We start from the raw sequence: 13,856 nt of genomic DNA on the forward strand, positions 1-13,856 counted from the left end.
GCATGCTGTATTTTTGTATCTAGCTATCGTTAAACACTCGATGCTATGCGAATCGTTCAGAATAAAATTACAGCAGTTAATCGTTGAAAAGTAGAGATTAGCGACGACGTTACGAGTATTAGTTGTTTCGAAGTTCACTTCGCGACTTAACGTCGTTCGACGTTTCAAAATAGTGGAATTAATCGGTTTTGCTTCTCTAGGGATTCGCGTAACAAATCCGCCAGAAAAGCGAAGACATAGGAAGACATAGGTAGATGGTAAAACGCAGTAAAATACGGAATTCCACAGAGACACAGAATTAGCGACTGCATTGTCCAATGATTTCGAAATCAATCCCTTAACGTGTGTTCGGCCGAGAGACCTTTAAGAAGACCTCGAGGTGAAATATGTTCGTGCCTCTGCGTTGCTTGTTCTCACCTGCAACGCCTCGTTACTCCCACGCGGATGTCTCTCTCACGGAATACCTGAATTACCTGCATCCTCGTTCCTAAACGCAGCTCGCTGCAAGAAATAACTCGGATACGTAAACCAGGATACGTGTCGTTTCTCGCCTTTATTCGTCGACTTGGCGAGCAAAGAGTCCTTGCAATGATTATATTCGAAGATCTAATTTTCTATCGAAGAATCTGTACGTACTAACAAGAGAAGATTCTGAAACCATCGATTCAAAAAATTATGAAACTTTGGCAATATGCACAGGATATTGCATTACTTCTTTTTTTTTTTTTTTTGCTGTTCAAATTCACCGTAAAAGGGAGAAATCGATACCTGAAAATCCGACTGTTTTGCGATATCGCGTCACAACTCGCGAATCCCAAGAGATAGGAAAAAATGTTTCGGACTAAATTTACTCACGTTAATTGGGACTCTCATTTGGAGAAACGATTTATCAACGTTATAGCGAGATTCAAAGCAATTGGATATTCACGTGTCGATTTCAAGCCTTTAAAATAAAAGCCTGCAAAATTTCACAATTTCCAGGATTTGGGGATCTTTACCTGTAAGTATTAGAAGAAGAAGAGCAATTAGAAATTTTGTAGAAAATTCTTCTCTAATTTTCATCTTCTCTTACTTATCGCGCATTCAAAATACCTTGAACCTTGCAGGAACGGCTATTCGTTTTTTAATTCTTCACAATAACAAACGAACGTTTCACTATCGTTTTCGATTGTATTAAACGATCGGCTAATATGTCGCAGACAATTTTTCTACTAAAACCAATTGACTTGGTTGTTCTATTATTGTGCTGTGTTTTCACATCGTATACCGTAAGACACCACGAGAAGACGTATATTTAGACGAGATTCGCGTTATCACGATCTCATAAGATCTTTGCCAGATAACAATCGTGAGGTAGCAGAATGAAACATGGATTCTTCTCGTTTTACACAGGTCGGGGCGATTTCGTCGGAGGTATAGACAATGAGGCCCTGGACTTCTCGCAGTTGGAAGATTTCATCAACAGCGACAGCGAACAGCCCGCCACGTAAGTGATATTTATCCTTCTACGTATTTATCTCTGATATAATTTTTTATATCTTCTAATTATTTTTTACAATTATTTTCTACCTTATGTTCATCCAGAGCAATACAAATTTCCTATTTAAGAAATTGCTTAATTTTCGGTTACAAGTTAATCATTTGATTAACTAGTTCGAAGGATATCTCGTGTTTTGTAGTGGATTTTTCGAAAATTTGGAAGCGCACGCTGACTGAAACGATAAACAGTTAAAAGATTGCTAAGGCGATGAATCGAATTCGTTTCCAACGAATCGATAAACAAGCTTTTCACGCCGACGCGACGCGTTAATTATTTCGATGTTGCAATTAACAGAAGCTGAGTTTTCTGCTTAGCTAAGATTCCTTTCTACGTTCGTTACACGATGAAAATGTCGCACTTTGATCAGACAACGCGTGATTTTAAGTTGTCTTTCTCTCTTTTTTTTTTTTTTTCTTTTGTTTTAATGACAACGACGTTTGACTTGAACTGGAAGCCATCGTTAACGCCTACATCACAGAGACACGTGCGCGTGTGTAACAACGTTGAGCAAACAGAATCTCCATTGCCATGATTCGTCAGTGTGTTCTACTTATCAATCTCTTCGCATCGACTTTCACGAATTCTTCGATAAAAACGAAAATTTGTTTGTACATTTGTTTGTCAATTTTTGAAATATTTCCAGCTCGTACAATATACTACAACTAGATATACATTTTATAAAATATTGAAATCACTGACAATATACGTAAGTGTTCGTATAAAATAAAATTTTTCATGAAGAAAGTGAGTCGCAATAGTATTCGTACCTTTGTCACGGCAAGCTTTTATTATTTATATGGCACCTGTTATATTAAACATTTTGAAATTTTATTAACACTGTAATCTGACGCGACTGACATTATCATATCGCAGGATATTTATATAACAGCGGCAGGATGTTGGTTGTAAAGTTATATTTAGTAAAAAGTTAGATACACGGTATGGATAGTTATTTTAAACATATAAAAAATATTACAAAAGAATCGACCAAGTACCGACACTTATTAACATTGTGGATGATTACACGTTTAGGTGGTTTTGCTGTCTCTGCAAAGTACATACTTGTAACTTCTGTATATATTTTCAGAAGCGTTAAAATTTTTCCAACATGATCATGACAGTTGGGTGTCATTACACACACGTAATATATCCATGAAAAGTGTACGAGCGCTTCCGCCAGTCATTGCAATAAGAAATCTCCTACTATTTGCGTTTGCAAATTATTACATAAAACAAATCCAATAATTCGTAGAAAATATTAGATTGTCCGAAAAGTATCTTTCTATTACAGACACGTCTTTTACGATGCATCATTATACAATCATGAAACCTAATCTGTCGAACGTAGTGATGTTTATTTTGATAGAACAAAATGGATCATACGTAATTCGATAAAATAATATTAAACTTTATAAGAAACTTTTCAACCACCTAATACCATAACTATACGTACACACTTTACGCGCGATTAACGTGGAAGTTATAAAATAATTACTAGGAAAATGTAAAAGGATCTACAGCTAATTATTTCTCTAAATTATTGCATACATACAACAATATACTTCGTAACTCGAAAATACTCGATCACCGAATACCCATCTGTAAATTGTTCACGATTTACGTATTTATCAACGTTCCCCTGCTCGCCGTATTCACAGCTTACAAACGCCACACGCAAAATGACACTTTCATCCGGTGCATCTGAAAACATTCGATAAAAACAGATAATGGAAAACTTATGGCCGACAGTGTACACGTCTGCATAAAACGCGTGCAGAAGAAAAAGGATGGTGCACGCGTGTGACAGACACGAACGTACGAACAGTCGTCGAGTACAGTCGTCGAACACAATAATCGTGTATGTATAGGAGCGTGCGCGCGTGTAGAAAAAGCAGACAGATATCGCGTGGTAGCGACCGCAGAGGTGTAATGATATAATGACAGAGACAGGCTGGACGGAATTGATGGAATCAGTGCTTGCCGTGTTAGGCCTGGTAATCCAACCTAACGCACTCGTCCCATTAAAGGCCCCGCGCTGATCTCAGAAACAGATTTCATTCACGGATCAACCGAATGGAAGCTCTTCACCCTTGATCCCTGTTGCGCCGCGGGTCAATGGGATTAAAACCGCTGGAAATTGTCTATTATAGCTTCCATTCCGTGTTTCATATGCGATTCTGTGCGACTTTCGATGGTGCGGTTCTCTCGAAATAAATTTCATTTGGCAAAATCAAAATTCATTTGGCAATCGAGGTAAGGTCGCTTGGGATTACGATAGCTGGAAAAATGGTCCATCGTAGCTTTCGTTCGGTGTTTCGTATATTTTTCGGGGGGAAATTTCGAAAGTTTGCGAGTCTTGGAAAATAAAGGTTGTTTGGGAAAATTAAACTTGAAGCGTGATCTCTGAAACAGCTGGGAATTGTCTAACGTAAATGATTCCGGAGGAAATTTCGGACATTTGCCGGGACTTTGGAAATTTAGAGAGACAAATTGTGAATCAAGTGACTGGTCGAAAAGAAATTTTGTTTGAGAAAATTAATCGAATGTCAACTGTTCGAGAGCGATCCCTGTCGTGTCAAGGGTCAATAGAGTTAAAACAGCTAGAAATCGTCCAACGTAGGTCCTACGTTGCGTGCATGATTCTGTAGAAAGTTGAAGAAGTTGAAGGATTTGTGTAAGACTTTAAGACGCTTGGAAACAGGCTATCGAGTACAATTTTTGTGAGCTTCTATTGCAGACGTAAAATTTGAATTAAATTGAGAATCTGAAGAGCGAGGAATTAAGGATCGAACGAATTAAGAAAAGACGTTAGATTTAGCTTTGGTTATAATATCAACGTCACGATACTGTTTACTGATCGCCACGAACGAGAGATAAAATTCTTTCCAATAAACTGTTAGTAAGGAATGCATAAAAAAAGAGAACGTAATTGTTCTTGAGCCAAGAAGAAAATATTCAATGGTAATTGGTACAAGTTTCAAGGATTCGTGGATCTGAAATCGCGACAGGATAATTGCATAATTACGAGGAGCAACATAATCGTATGTATTATTCAATGTAAATCCTTGTTTAGATCGTGTCAGGGAAACTGAATTCGTAGAAAAATCTCGAACGGAAAATCCGAAAATCGAGTTTTCTCTTGACAGCAGACAAACGCTAAGATCGATAAGAATACATTGAAACGTAATTTGTTATTATCATCCGTTTATCGATGATAATTATTGCAGCCGTCGATATCGATTGATTTGTTAAGTTCCAATCATTCTTTTCGTGCAGAGTATCCGCTTCGTATATCGAGCGTTAAAGTAGGAAAACAATTTACTTGAAATAAACCTGTAATTAATAAGACAAGAGTATGATTGGATAATGACCTATAGCGCGTAATTCATTTCTTTGGACGATACGTTGGAAGATGCAAACGTCCGATAAATTCCTGCGATTCTTCCATCATAGGACCTCTGTAAATCCACACCAATATAAAATAAAAAAAAACTTCTACGCTTCTAAATTTATGAATTTTTGTACGAAACAGGCGACTATTCCGGTATTCTGATACCTCATAAAAATCGTAGCTTATGATATCTCATTTTATTAGCACGTAATGCCTCGCAATTTTCAGTCGTACGATCAAATTCTCATCCCATTGTGTACCATTCGTTCAGTCGCAGTGAACGCGTATTTTTACGCTGCAATTGCACGACTAATTATTTCATGGTAGATATTTCGCTGATACATTGGCGCATAATGAGAACGGGGGTGGAACGACGACACACGGTGGTCGCGTGGAGGCGGCAACCACTCAACAACCACCGTCTCGATTACCATCGCCGATTACCCAAAGTCATCCGGCCTCGAGTACGTGCACATCCGGTACCACCACTGTACCAAATGGCGCCGCTTACAAGGATCCGCAATCGTACGTTCACCCGTAAGTCGAGTTCGCCTAAGGCGAGGGCTAGAATGTCAACCTCGTGGATTAAGCAATTCGAAACCATTCACGGTTTAAATCCTTATAAATTGATACTCTCTGAGAGCCATTTTTCTCTGCATGTAAATAATCTAACGGTCGCTATGCAGGTAGAATCGTTGCTTTCTTTTTTTTTTTTTTTTTAATGAATATTTACGCTGGTTCTTTTCTTTCTTAATTTTATTTAAAACTACAGGCGATTTAACGCGATAGAAATCGGAAACGGTTATGTCACTTTGTAACGGTAACATAGAGAAGAGGCTATCAAGGAAATTAGAAATTTTGCAATAAATAAATCATTCGTACTGACGTTCTAACATTGATTCATGCTCACGATTAGTAAGATGAAATTACTCCGAATCTGAGAATTATTTAGAAGTGTGAAACGCTTCAGCTGGCTGTTTTGTTGTAGACATGCTTTGCCAGAAAGCCCACCGGACAGCGGCAGCGAACCACCGTATTCTCCGCCAGGTCACAACGACACACAACATGTACATTCACCGCGTAAGTTGACAAAATATTCTGTTAAATATTCAACGACGCTGTGTTCGATGTTTGATCGATAGATATCCCTACATTTAACTACAAGTTCATAAAAATATTCGAACTTTCTCTCTTTATGTATCAACCACTTGGCTTACGTTTTAAGTTCCAATAGCGAGTGCCATAAATGACAACATGGTCGGTGGCTAATTTTATTTTGCAAGATGTTTGATAAATAATTACTACCAATTGATTGACAAGAAAGAAGCTACTCTCTTGAAGTAAATGATAAATCAATAACATCGACGTAACAAACACGTTTCTCACACGATACCGTAGGCTGAAAGGTTGAATGTCTCGTGACAATGATACTAGGAATATATTTGGTAAAAATACTTATGTGGAGAATTAGTCGTTATTTGTAATATAAAATTACAGACGAATTGTGAGTCGCTGGTACAAATACAAATTGCGAAATAAATAGCCGATAAATACTCGGAAAAACTCTGTAGATCACTTCGGTACTTGTTTACACGTTCATGCTCTTCGACACTGTTCGATGAACTTAATAAAACAACAAGGCAAAACAACAACAGGATTTTGAATTGTGTTGACTCGCGTGCCGCTACACTTAGTTAATATTTATGACGATATTTAGAATATTTAGTGAAAAATTGTCAAAAATCGTGCGCAATTGCAGATCAAAAGGTAGCTCTTCAGGAGATGCTTCTTCATCACCAAGGCAATCAGGCAAATTATGCACCAAATTTACTACCGTCCTCCCCGAGGACTTTAACATCGTCCACGGATTCGATGCTGCTAACTCATACAGTGCTGACGTCTCATCTCGGCCCAGGAACGCCGAATATCCAAACGCAACAGCCGATAGGTCAGACTTTAGTACCTCTACCACACGAGCACAGCCCTGGTAACATGAACACGTTGTACTCGTCGTTACAATCGGCACCCAAGAAGAGAAAATTGAGCCAGGATGGTCTTGTCCATGTGAAGCAGGTGCAACGAGTAAAATTTTTTTACTGTCATGATTATACTAAAGTAATTAGATACTTAAGAAACTGTGATTCGACGACTACAGGAAAAGAATATAATAAAGTATATCTTTTGTTTGTTATAAGATTACTTCGATATTACTTTCTATCAATCCGCGTACTATGTTACTAAAATTGTATTTTTATTTAATCTCCAAATTGGAAGAATAATTTTTCCCACTTCTGAATCGCTTAAACATCATGCATCATTTTTTACACGCAACACCTTGTAATTTCATGGATTTATCGTTTATTCTTCGATCTTTATCAACGTAACAGAAAAATTGTAGTACTTGATTGTTCGTATTTAATTAAACGTGTGAACTGAATTATATTTCCTTCCTGTGGTCTTTATTTCCGGATTCATCCTATTAAAATTCTACATCTTGGAGTATAAGTAGATAGACAGAGAATACAAGTGAAAATGTATTTTACGCTCGCAAATATTTGAAAGATGATTGAAAAAGCATCATCGACCGATCTGATACATCCTTATTTCTCCAGGAACCTGAACTGGGTACCGTGGAGCACAGTTGCAGTAGCAGCAGTGCAGTTCTCGATGGCGACGAAGTGGCAGACAATAGCTATATAGATGCCAGCTATCAGTGCATCCGATTTCATCCCTTTCAGCAAACTTCCTGGCACGTTCTATGCGATCATAATCTGAAGGAACTTCCAGTTCCTCATTACCGAGTAGACGCGGACAAGGGATTCAATTTCAGCAATTCCGACGACGCGTTTGTGTGCCAGAAGAAAAATCACTTTCAGGTATGATAATTTCAAAAGAATTTAACAAAATAACCGCTGAATACCATTTAGATTAACAATATGTCGTTTATACGATATCATAGTATCAAAAGATACATGAAATATTCTAAGTATAGCGCTTTTTATAATATTCGATAGGTAAATAATGTACCCAAATCCTACTCTTCCAACGATATTCTCAAACGTGTGAATTTGCATAAAAATCCGCAATCTATACCACTCGCGTTACATTAATCACACTTTGGGTTAACAATACTTTTCTTATATATTATTTGAGACAATGAAATCAGCGAATGTAATTACATGAAATATCTTCAGATTACTTGCCACGCTCAGCTCCAAGGTGAAGCTATATTCGTTCGAACCGGTGAAGGTTTGAAGAAGATAAGCAGTTTTCAGCTACACTTTTACGGCGTCAAAGTTGAGTCTCCGACGCAGACTATCAGAGTGGAGCAAAGTCAAAGCGACAGGAGCAAGAAACCGTTCCATCCAGTGACGTAAGTACACAAACAAATTTACAACGATTCCACATGAATCGATCGAACAGTGTGCATGATTCTTTTTTTGTTTCACATTTTAATATCACACGCGATGTGAATTTATGAAATTATGAAGCAAAAACGTTTCGGAATCTTTGGTGCGAAATTCTAGCCGCTTTCTCACGGAAACTATTAAAATGGTTACGTTACACTAAAATAGAGCTGCTTTCAGGGTGGAACTAGGCGGCGAGCGTGTTACAAAAGTAACCGTTGGCCGTCTTCACTTCAGCGAGACGACCAGCAACAATATGCGAAAGAAAGGGAAACCGAATCCGGATCAAAGATATTTCCATTTAGTTGTTGGCCTGCACGCACACACCGCTGACCAAGCCAGCTATCAGGTGGTAGCTCATGCGTCCGAAAGAATAATCGTCAGGGTAATTATATCTCTAATTACGATGATATCATTCAGATTCAATCTGCCACTTAACTTGTCGTAGAAACAAGCAGACGCGTTTTTATCCTGTTACGAGCTATAAATCTTACCGAAGAAATTGTAGAATATTTTTATTTCTTTAGCGAAGAGTAACAACTGTGTCAAATTCCCCACACTTCGGTCGTATCATCCTTCTCCTATTTGTAAAGATATATCGAAGAAAAGGAACAGAATTTGTCAGGATTAAAGACGATGTTTTCTGAAAATAGCCGATAGATAGACAAAGTTTTATAAAAAGCTGTTAGGCAGCAATAGTTTTTAAAATAAAATTTGTCACGAAATGAAACGGTGCAGGCAAGTAATCCCGGCCAATTCGAGTCGGAAGGCAGTGGCGTTGGCGCTGAAGGTGGTTGGCAAAGAGGAGCAGCACCGGATAGCGTTTACCATGCCGGCCGAGTTGGAATTAACACGGATAGGCCTGACGAAGCTTTGGTTGTTCATGGCAATATGAAAGTACTGTCATTTAGTTACAATACTGTAGCACAGATATGACGACTTAACAATGGAGCCATTGCTAATGAATAATGTTCACAGGTGACTGGCCATATTGTTCAACCCAGTGATGCACGGGCGAAACAAAACGTACAGGAAGTGGACACGCGTGAACAATTGCGAAACGTGCAACAGTTGAGAGTAGTTCGTTATAGATACGCGCCAGAATTTGCACAGCATTCTGGTTTGGGTATCAAGCAACAAGAAGACACGGGTGTCATAGCGCAGGAAGTGCAGCAGATATTACCGGAAGCTGTGCTACCAGCTGGGGACATTGTCCTTCCAAATGGCCAGAGAATCGAAAACTTTCTAATGGTGAACAAGGAGAGGATATTCATGGAGAATGTTGGTGCTGTAAAAGAACTGTGTAAAGTAAGATGCTCATCCAAACTTTTCATCCTTCAACTTCTTTTCCTTCTATCTTTATCCTCTACTTATTATTCCTATATCTTTTTTAATTCCTCTGGTATCCTTATTTTTTGTGATTTTTATTTGATCTCGTTGTCAGACAGCGTGCTGAGATTTTGTGAAATTTGTCAGGTAACGGATAGCTTGGAAACTCGCATAGACCAACTGGAGCGAATAAACAAGCGGCTGGCGAAGCTAAAGAGGGGCGACAGTCTGAAAAGTTCGATTAGTACAATCTCTAGTATATCAAGTAACAAATACTCATCCTCTATCAATAGTAAAACTACCGTACAAGGTAAAGGAAAGAAGAGCGAGCGGGAGGACGAACTTCTGTGCAGTAATAAGTTTATCCAGATTATCATTGTTATACTTATCCTTATTATGGCGTTTTGGTAATTAAAATTTCTTACATGCAACTTGTATATGCTCTTGTACTAAACAAATGACTTGAGTGTTTGATCGAGTGTATTTCAATTTCAGCTTAGTAGCAATGGCGACGTTATACTTCTTAGAATATCAGAAACGTAGCAGCCTCGAGTGGACCGCGGTAGCTAGCAATGGAATGTTGGCTATAAGACCAGTACATCCGTCGACAGCGTCGAGTACGCCTAATTACGATCCTCGGTATAATTCGTTGTTAGATAGTACATTGTCGTCTTCGTATACCAAGCACGGATCGCATAGTAGAGGCTTGGACAGTAGTTTGTCTGTGAAAACCAACGCGTTCTCCACGCAGGCGCCTCATACGAAACAACAGCTTTACTCTCAAGAAATTACTTGGTATCCTATTAGTCATTCTGGGCCGCAACCAAAACTTGAGAAAAATAGGTTTGTAATTATTAATAATTTTAATTATTCCTTGCTTTATTATTTATTAATAATTATTAAAAATTATCGATGTAAGCAATTTACAGTATCCCTTATTCCCTTGAAGTTTGAGATATTTCAATGTGTCGTGTTAAATTATTTTAGCGAATTTCCTGGAAACTGGTTGGGTAGACATGGCGCCGGTGCTATTCCCAGTAACGTGGATGAGAACGATCAAGGATCGGAAGTGGACTCGTCTTTGAACAAAGGTCCAATTCCACTAGGTAGACCGTCGAATTGTCCCAGACACTTTAGCGAGTTTGAAAATCCCTGTCAGGTAACATTTTCTCGAATCGAATCTTTTGTCTTATTCCTTTTAAGGTTTGTATTTTAAATGCATATATATTGTGCTTTAGATATTCTGTTGTACAGCCAAGATTCATCAGTTCGAGGATCCTCAACCTGACCATCCTCCGGAGAAGAAATCAATCTGTAAGTCTCATGATACTTGGTCTCTAAAATTTTTTTCCCGGATATATTAATACGACGCAATAAGAAATAGTTTCCCGTTGATGTGCGTAAACAAGAAATTCCTATTTTATTTTTTAGCAGATCACATAGAACAGCCATTGAACGTGTACGAGGAGAAGCGTAAAATAAGCAAAAGTTTCCAGAATGGTATCAGCCCGTCTGATCCAAGCACGCAGACACTTGTAAAAGAAGTAAGAGAAACATCAGTTAATTTTTTATGTTAAAGATCATTTTGGATAGCGTAAGAAATTATTCTATTTGCTACAGAACAATTACAAATATCTGCATAAAAGAACAAGAAGAGAAACCGGTAGTGGAGATTGGGCGGAAGTTGCCAGCAACGCTGCTGGATCGTTACCACCAGAACCAAAGCCACAGTTGTGGATAGTGGCAGAAAGCTTTAATACTTCGCTCGATCAAAAGTATTGTTCCGCATCCTCGCAGGATACGCCGAATAATATATCTTGCATCATTCCTTTGTCCAAATATATGCCAGACGTTCAACTCACGTTACATTTTATGTAAGTTCATAACTTTTTTAGACTATTAAGATACTAATAAAATAAAAAAAAATTGTAAGTGAAATAAAATATATCTAAATGCGGTACAGTAAGTAATAGAATAAATAAAAGTGTGATTCTGAATATATTTCACATTGGAATATTTCATAGGTTTAATTATAATCTGATTCTTCGCTTATGCTTCAGTGGAATGCCTTGGTACGGTCAAGTAGTGCAACAGTGCTCCTCGCCAACAAGTCCTGGCGTCGATGAGTCTCTAATTTGTGGCCGGAAATACACGATGCAACAACAGGCTCAGCTGAAGATCGACATTGAAAGTAACAATCAACGGGGAGATCAATCCTTTCCCCTCGATGTTGCTCATTATCTCAGGAGAACGTTGAGGTTTCGTGTACCTACTGTACAGCCGCAAGAGGTAATTAATCCTGTCATTTCAAATTAAATCTCTTTTCTCTCAAAATGTTCATAAATATTATAATTTCTCTCTTCTTTCGATTTCTCTGTTACAGAATATCTGCAAGAATAAACACGGTGTCGATTACTCGGAGTACACGTTGCACTTTTATCGAGATTGCGACGAATGATTACTTTCTTAACGGAAAAAGATTCTATCCGTTAAACATCTATACAGTCAGGACCTTCTTGTGCCTTCGTGACATATTCCGTCTCCATTTTCTCCAACTATGAAATTATATACAATGTGTTTGGTAATATATCTATAATATACATATCGTCAAATGAATCTGTAACTGTATTTTATATGTTATTACGATATACCATGTAGGATGAAGACTATGATGATCAATAGGAACGGATAGATCTTACAAACTCAAGCTAGATGTAATGTAGTAGGACTTAGAATTTCCATTTCATCGGTTAGGAAATTATACGTGCTCCTTTGCGTTAAAGACATTGAGGGTATAAAGAATTTATTAGTTGATGGGTGGTAAATCAAAGATTTTATTATTTTTCTTCTTGTAGAAAACATGAAAAGCGATGGCGAAAATAACGTTATTAAGTGTAAAATATTGTACAAAATGAATTAAATTTAACGTTAAAGATGACATTTTTCAACTTGTATCAATACATATATACCTATTATCTCTTTTTAAATCAGAATGATTTCAAAATCACACCCATCAACTACAATCAAGGATCGTAACGTATCGTTCCAATCATTTTTACGTTATTTTATACTCATGTACAGAATATTATCAATATTATTACTATTATTATTATTATTATTATTACTACTACTATTATTATTATCGAAGGAATATTCGCACTACATTAAGAGAAAAAATCTAACGATCGATGTTCCAGTCAAATCATATCTTTGGTTTAATTTATCGATTATATTCTATGTACAGCCTATATATTTTCATTCATTGTCGATCTACACATTCACTATCTAAAGACAAAACGTATCACGTAGAAAAATAACCAACGATATATTCTCTAAAAAGTAAAATGGACTTTTCAATGGGATAGAAACTAAGAAGACCTTCAAACAAACGTGAATAATTTATCAAAAATGTCTATTTATTAAAAGTGTACAAAGCAATATCGGTCATTCTTTATTAACTTTCTTCTTAAGATCTTGATGTTGCACGATCTTAAATTTCATTTGGATACGATAAACATTCACGAGGCGCGTTATCATAGAATTTCAAGTTCCTAAAAAAGGTATTTGTATGATAATTGTCCATTTCGTATGGTAGAATTAGTTGCATACACTTTATTTGCACCTACTCTCTAAGCAATCTTTATTCGTTGCATGCGAATAGATCGCCACTATTCACATCGAATCATTATTATTGATATCACTATTATTGTTGCTAATTATAATACCTAATAAGACTACTATCATCGTTACGTATCTGTAATTAAATTCAAGTTGTATCTTTGCATTCACGAGATTCCAAGTGCTATCCTATAATTAGTTACTTTATTTTTAAACATCTTAAAACAAGAGGAAGAAACAATTATCTATTGACATGCAGGATGTTAAAAGACGTTGCAGTGAAATCTTAAAGGCATCGAAACAAGCAAAACATCTTAATAAGCAAATAGCTGCAGGAATACAAAGTTTCAAAGTTGTACTATTTTTTAAACTACTATTTTAATAAGTTTTATCTTCTAACATAATAGCAGAGTTTTATTGGCACTCTACGCTTGTAAAACTACAACGACATCCTTCTATTTACTATTGCCGAGTGACATCATATGTTTGTCTACAATTATGTAATACTAGTTGTACTAGCTTATTTTATTTGATTTTGTAATAAGCGAATAGTCGTAACAGCTCGCTTCAG

General features: G+C 37.1%; 1 protein-coding gene across 6 annotated transcripts in view; it reads left to right on the forward strand.

Annotated features, from left to right (window-relative positions):
- Window positions 1–12,605, forward strand: part of LOC138184695 (myelin regulatory factor-like protein) — a 65,207-nt gene extending 52,602 nt beyond the window's left edge. The window contains exons 2-19 of one of the 6 annotated variants that reach the window (XR_011174379.1): window positions 1,393–1,486; window positions 5,259–5,468; window positions 5,920–6,011; window positions 6,691–7,013; window positions 7,544–7,807; window positions 8,126–8,304; window positions 8,519–8,723; window positions 9,077–9,235; window positions 9,317–9,646; window positions 9,815–10,074; window positions 10,163–10,510; window positions 10,655–10,826; window positions 10,906–10,981; window positions 11,099–11,211; window positions 11,288–11,541; window positions 11,728–11,956; window positions 12,051–12,248; window positions 12,326–12,605. Coding sequence is in view for 5 of the 6 variants with exons in the window: in XM_069122871.1 (XP_068978972.1) it covers window positions 1,393–1,486; window positions 5,259–5,468; window positions 5,920–6,011; window positions 6,691–7,013; window positions 7,544–7,807; window positions 8,126–8,304; window positions 8,519–8,723; window positions 9,077–9,235; window positions 9,317–9,646; window positions 9,815–10,074; window positions 10,163–10,510; window positions 10,655–10,826; window positions 10,906–10,981; window positions 11,099–11,211; window positions 11,288–11,541; window positions 11,728–11,956; window positions 12,051–12,125 (3,383 nt within the window). In the remaining variant the exon portion in view is untranslated. Of the gene's footprint in view, window positions 1–1,392; window positions 1,487–3,609; window positions 3,794–5,258; window positions 5,469–5,919; window positions 6,012–6,690; window positions 7,014–7,543; window positions 7,808–8,125; window positions 8,305–8,518; window positions 8,724–9,076; window positions 9,236–9,316; window positions 9,647–9,814; window positions 10,075–10,162; window positions 10,511–10,654; window positions 10,827–10,905; window positions 10,982–11,098; window positions 11,212–11,287; window positions 11,542–11,727; window positions 11,957–12,050 lie in introns of those variants that run through there. The other 5 variants (XM_069122872.1, XM_069122875.1, XM_069122871.1 and 2 more) reach the window with 5 other exon arrangements.
- Window positions 12,606–13,856: the final 1,251 nt, after the last annotated feature.

This window comes from Bombus flavifrons, chromosome 11, assembly GCF_040668555.2.
Source record: "Bombus flavifrons isolate JBK064 chromosome 11, iyBomFlav1_principal, whole genome shotgun sequence".
NCBI classification, from domain to species: Eukaryota; Metazoa; Arthropoda; class Insecta; order Hymenoptera; family Apidae; genus Bombus; species Bombus flavifrons.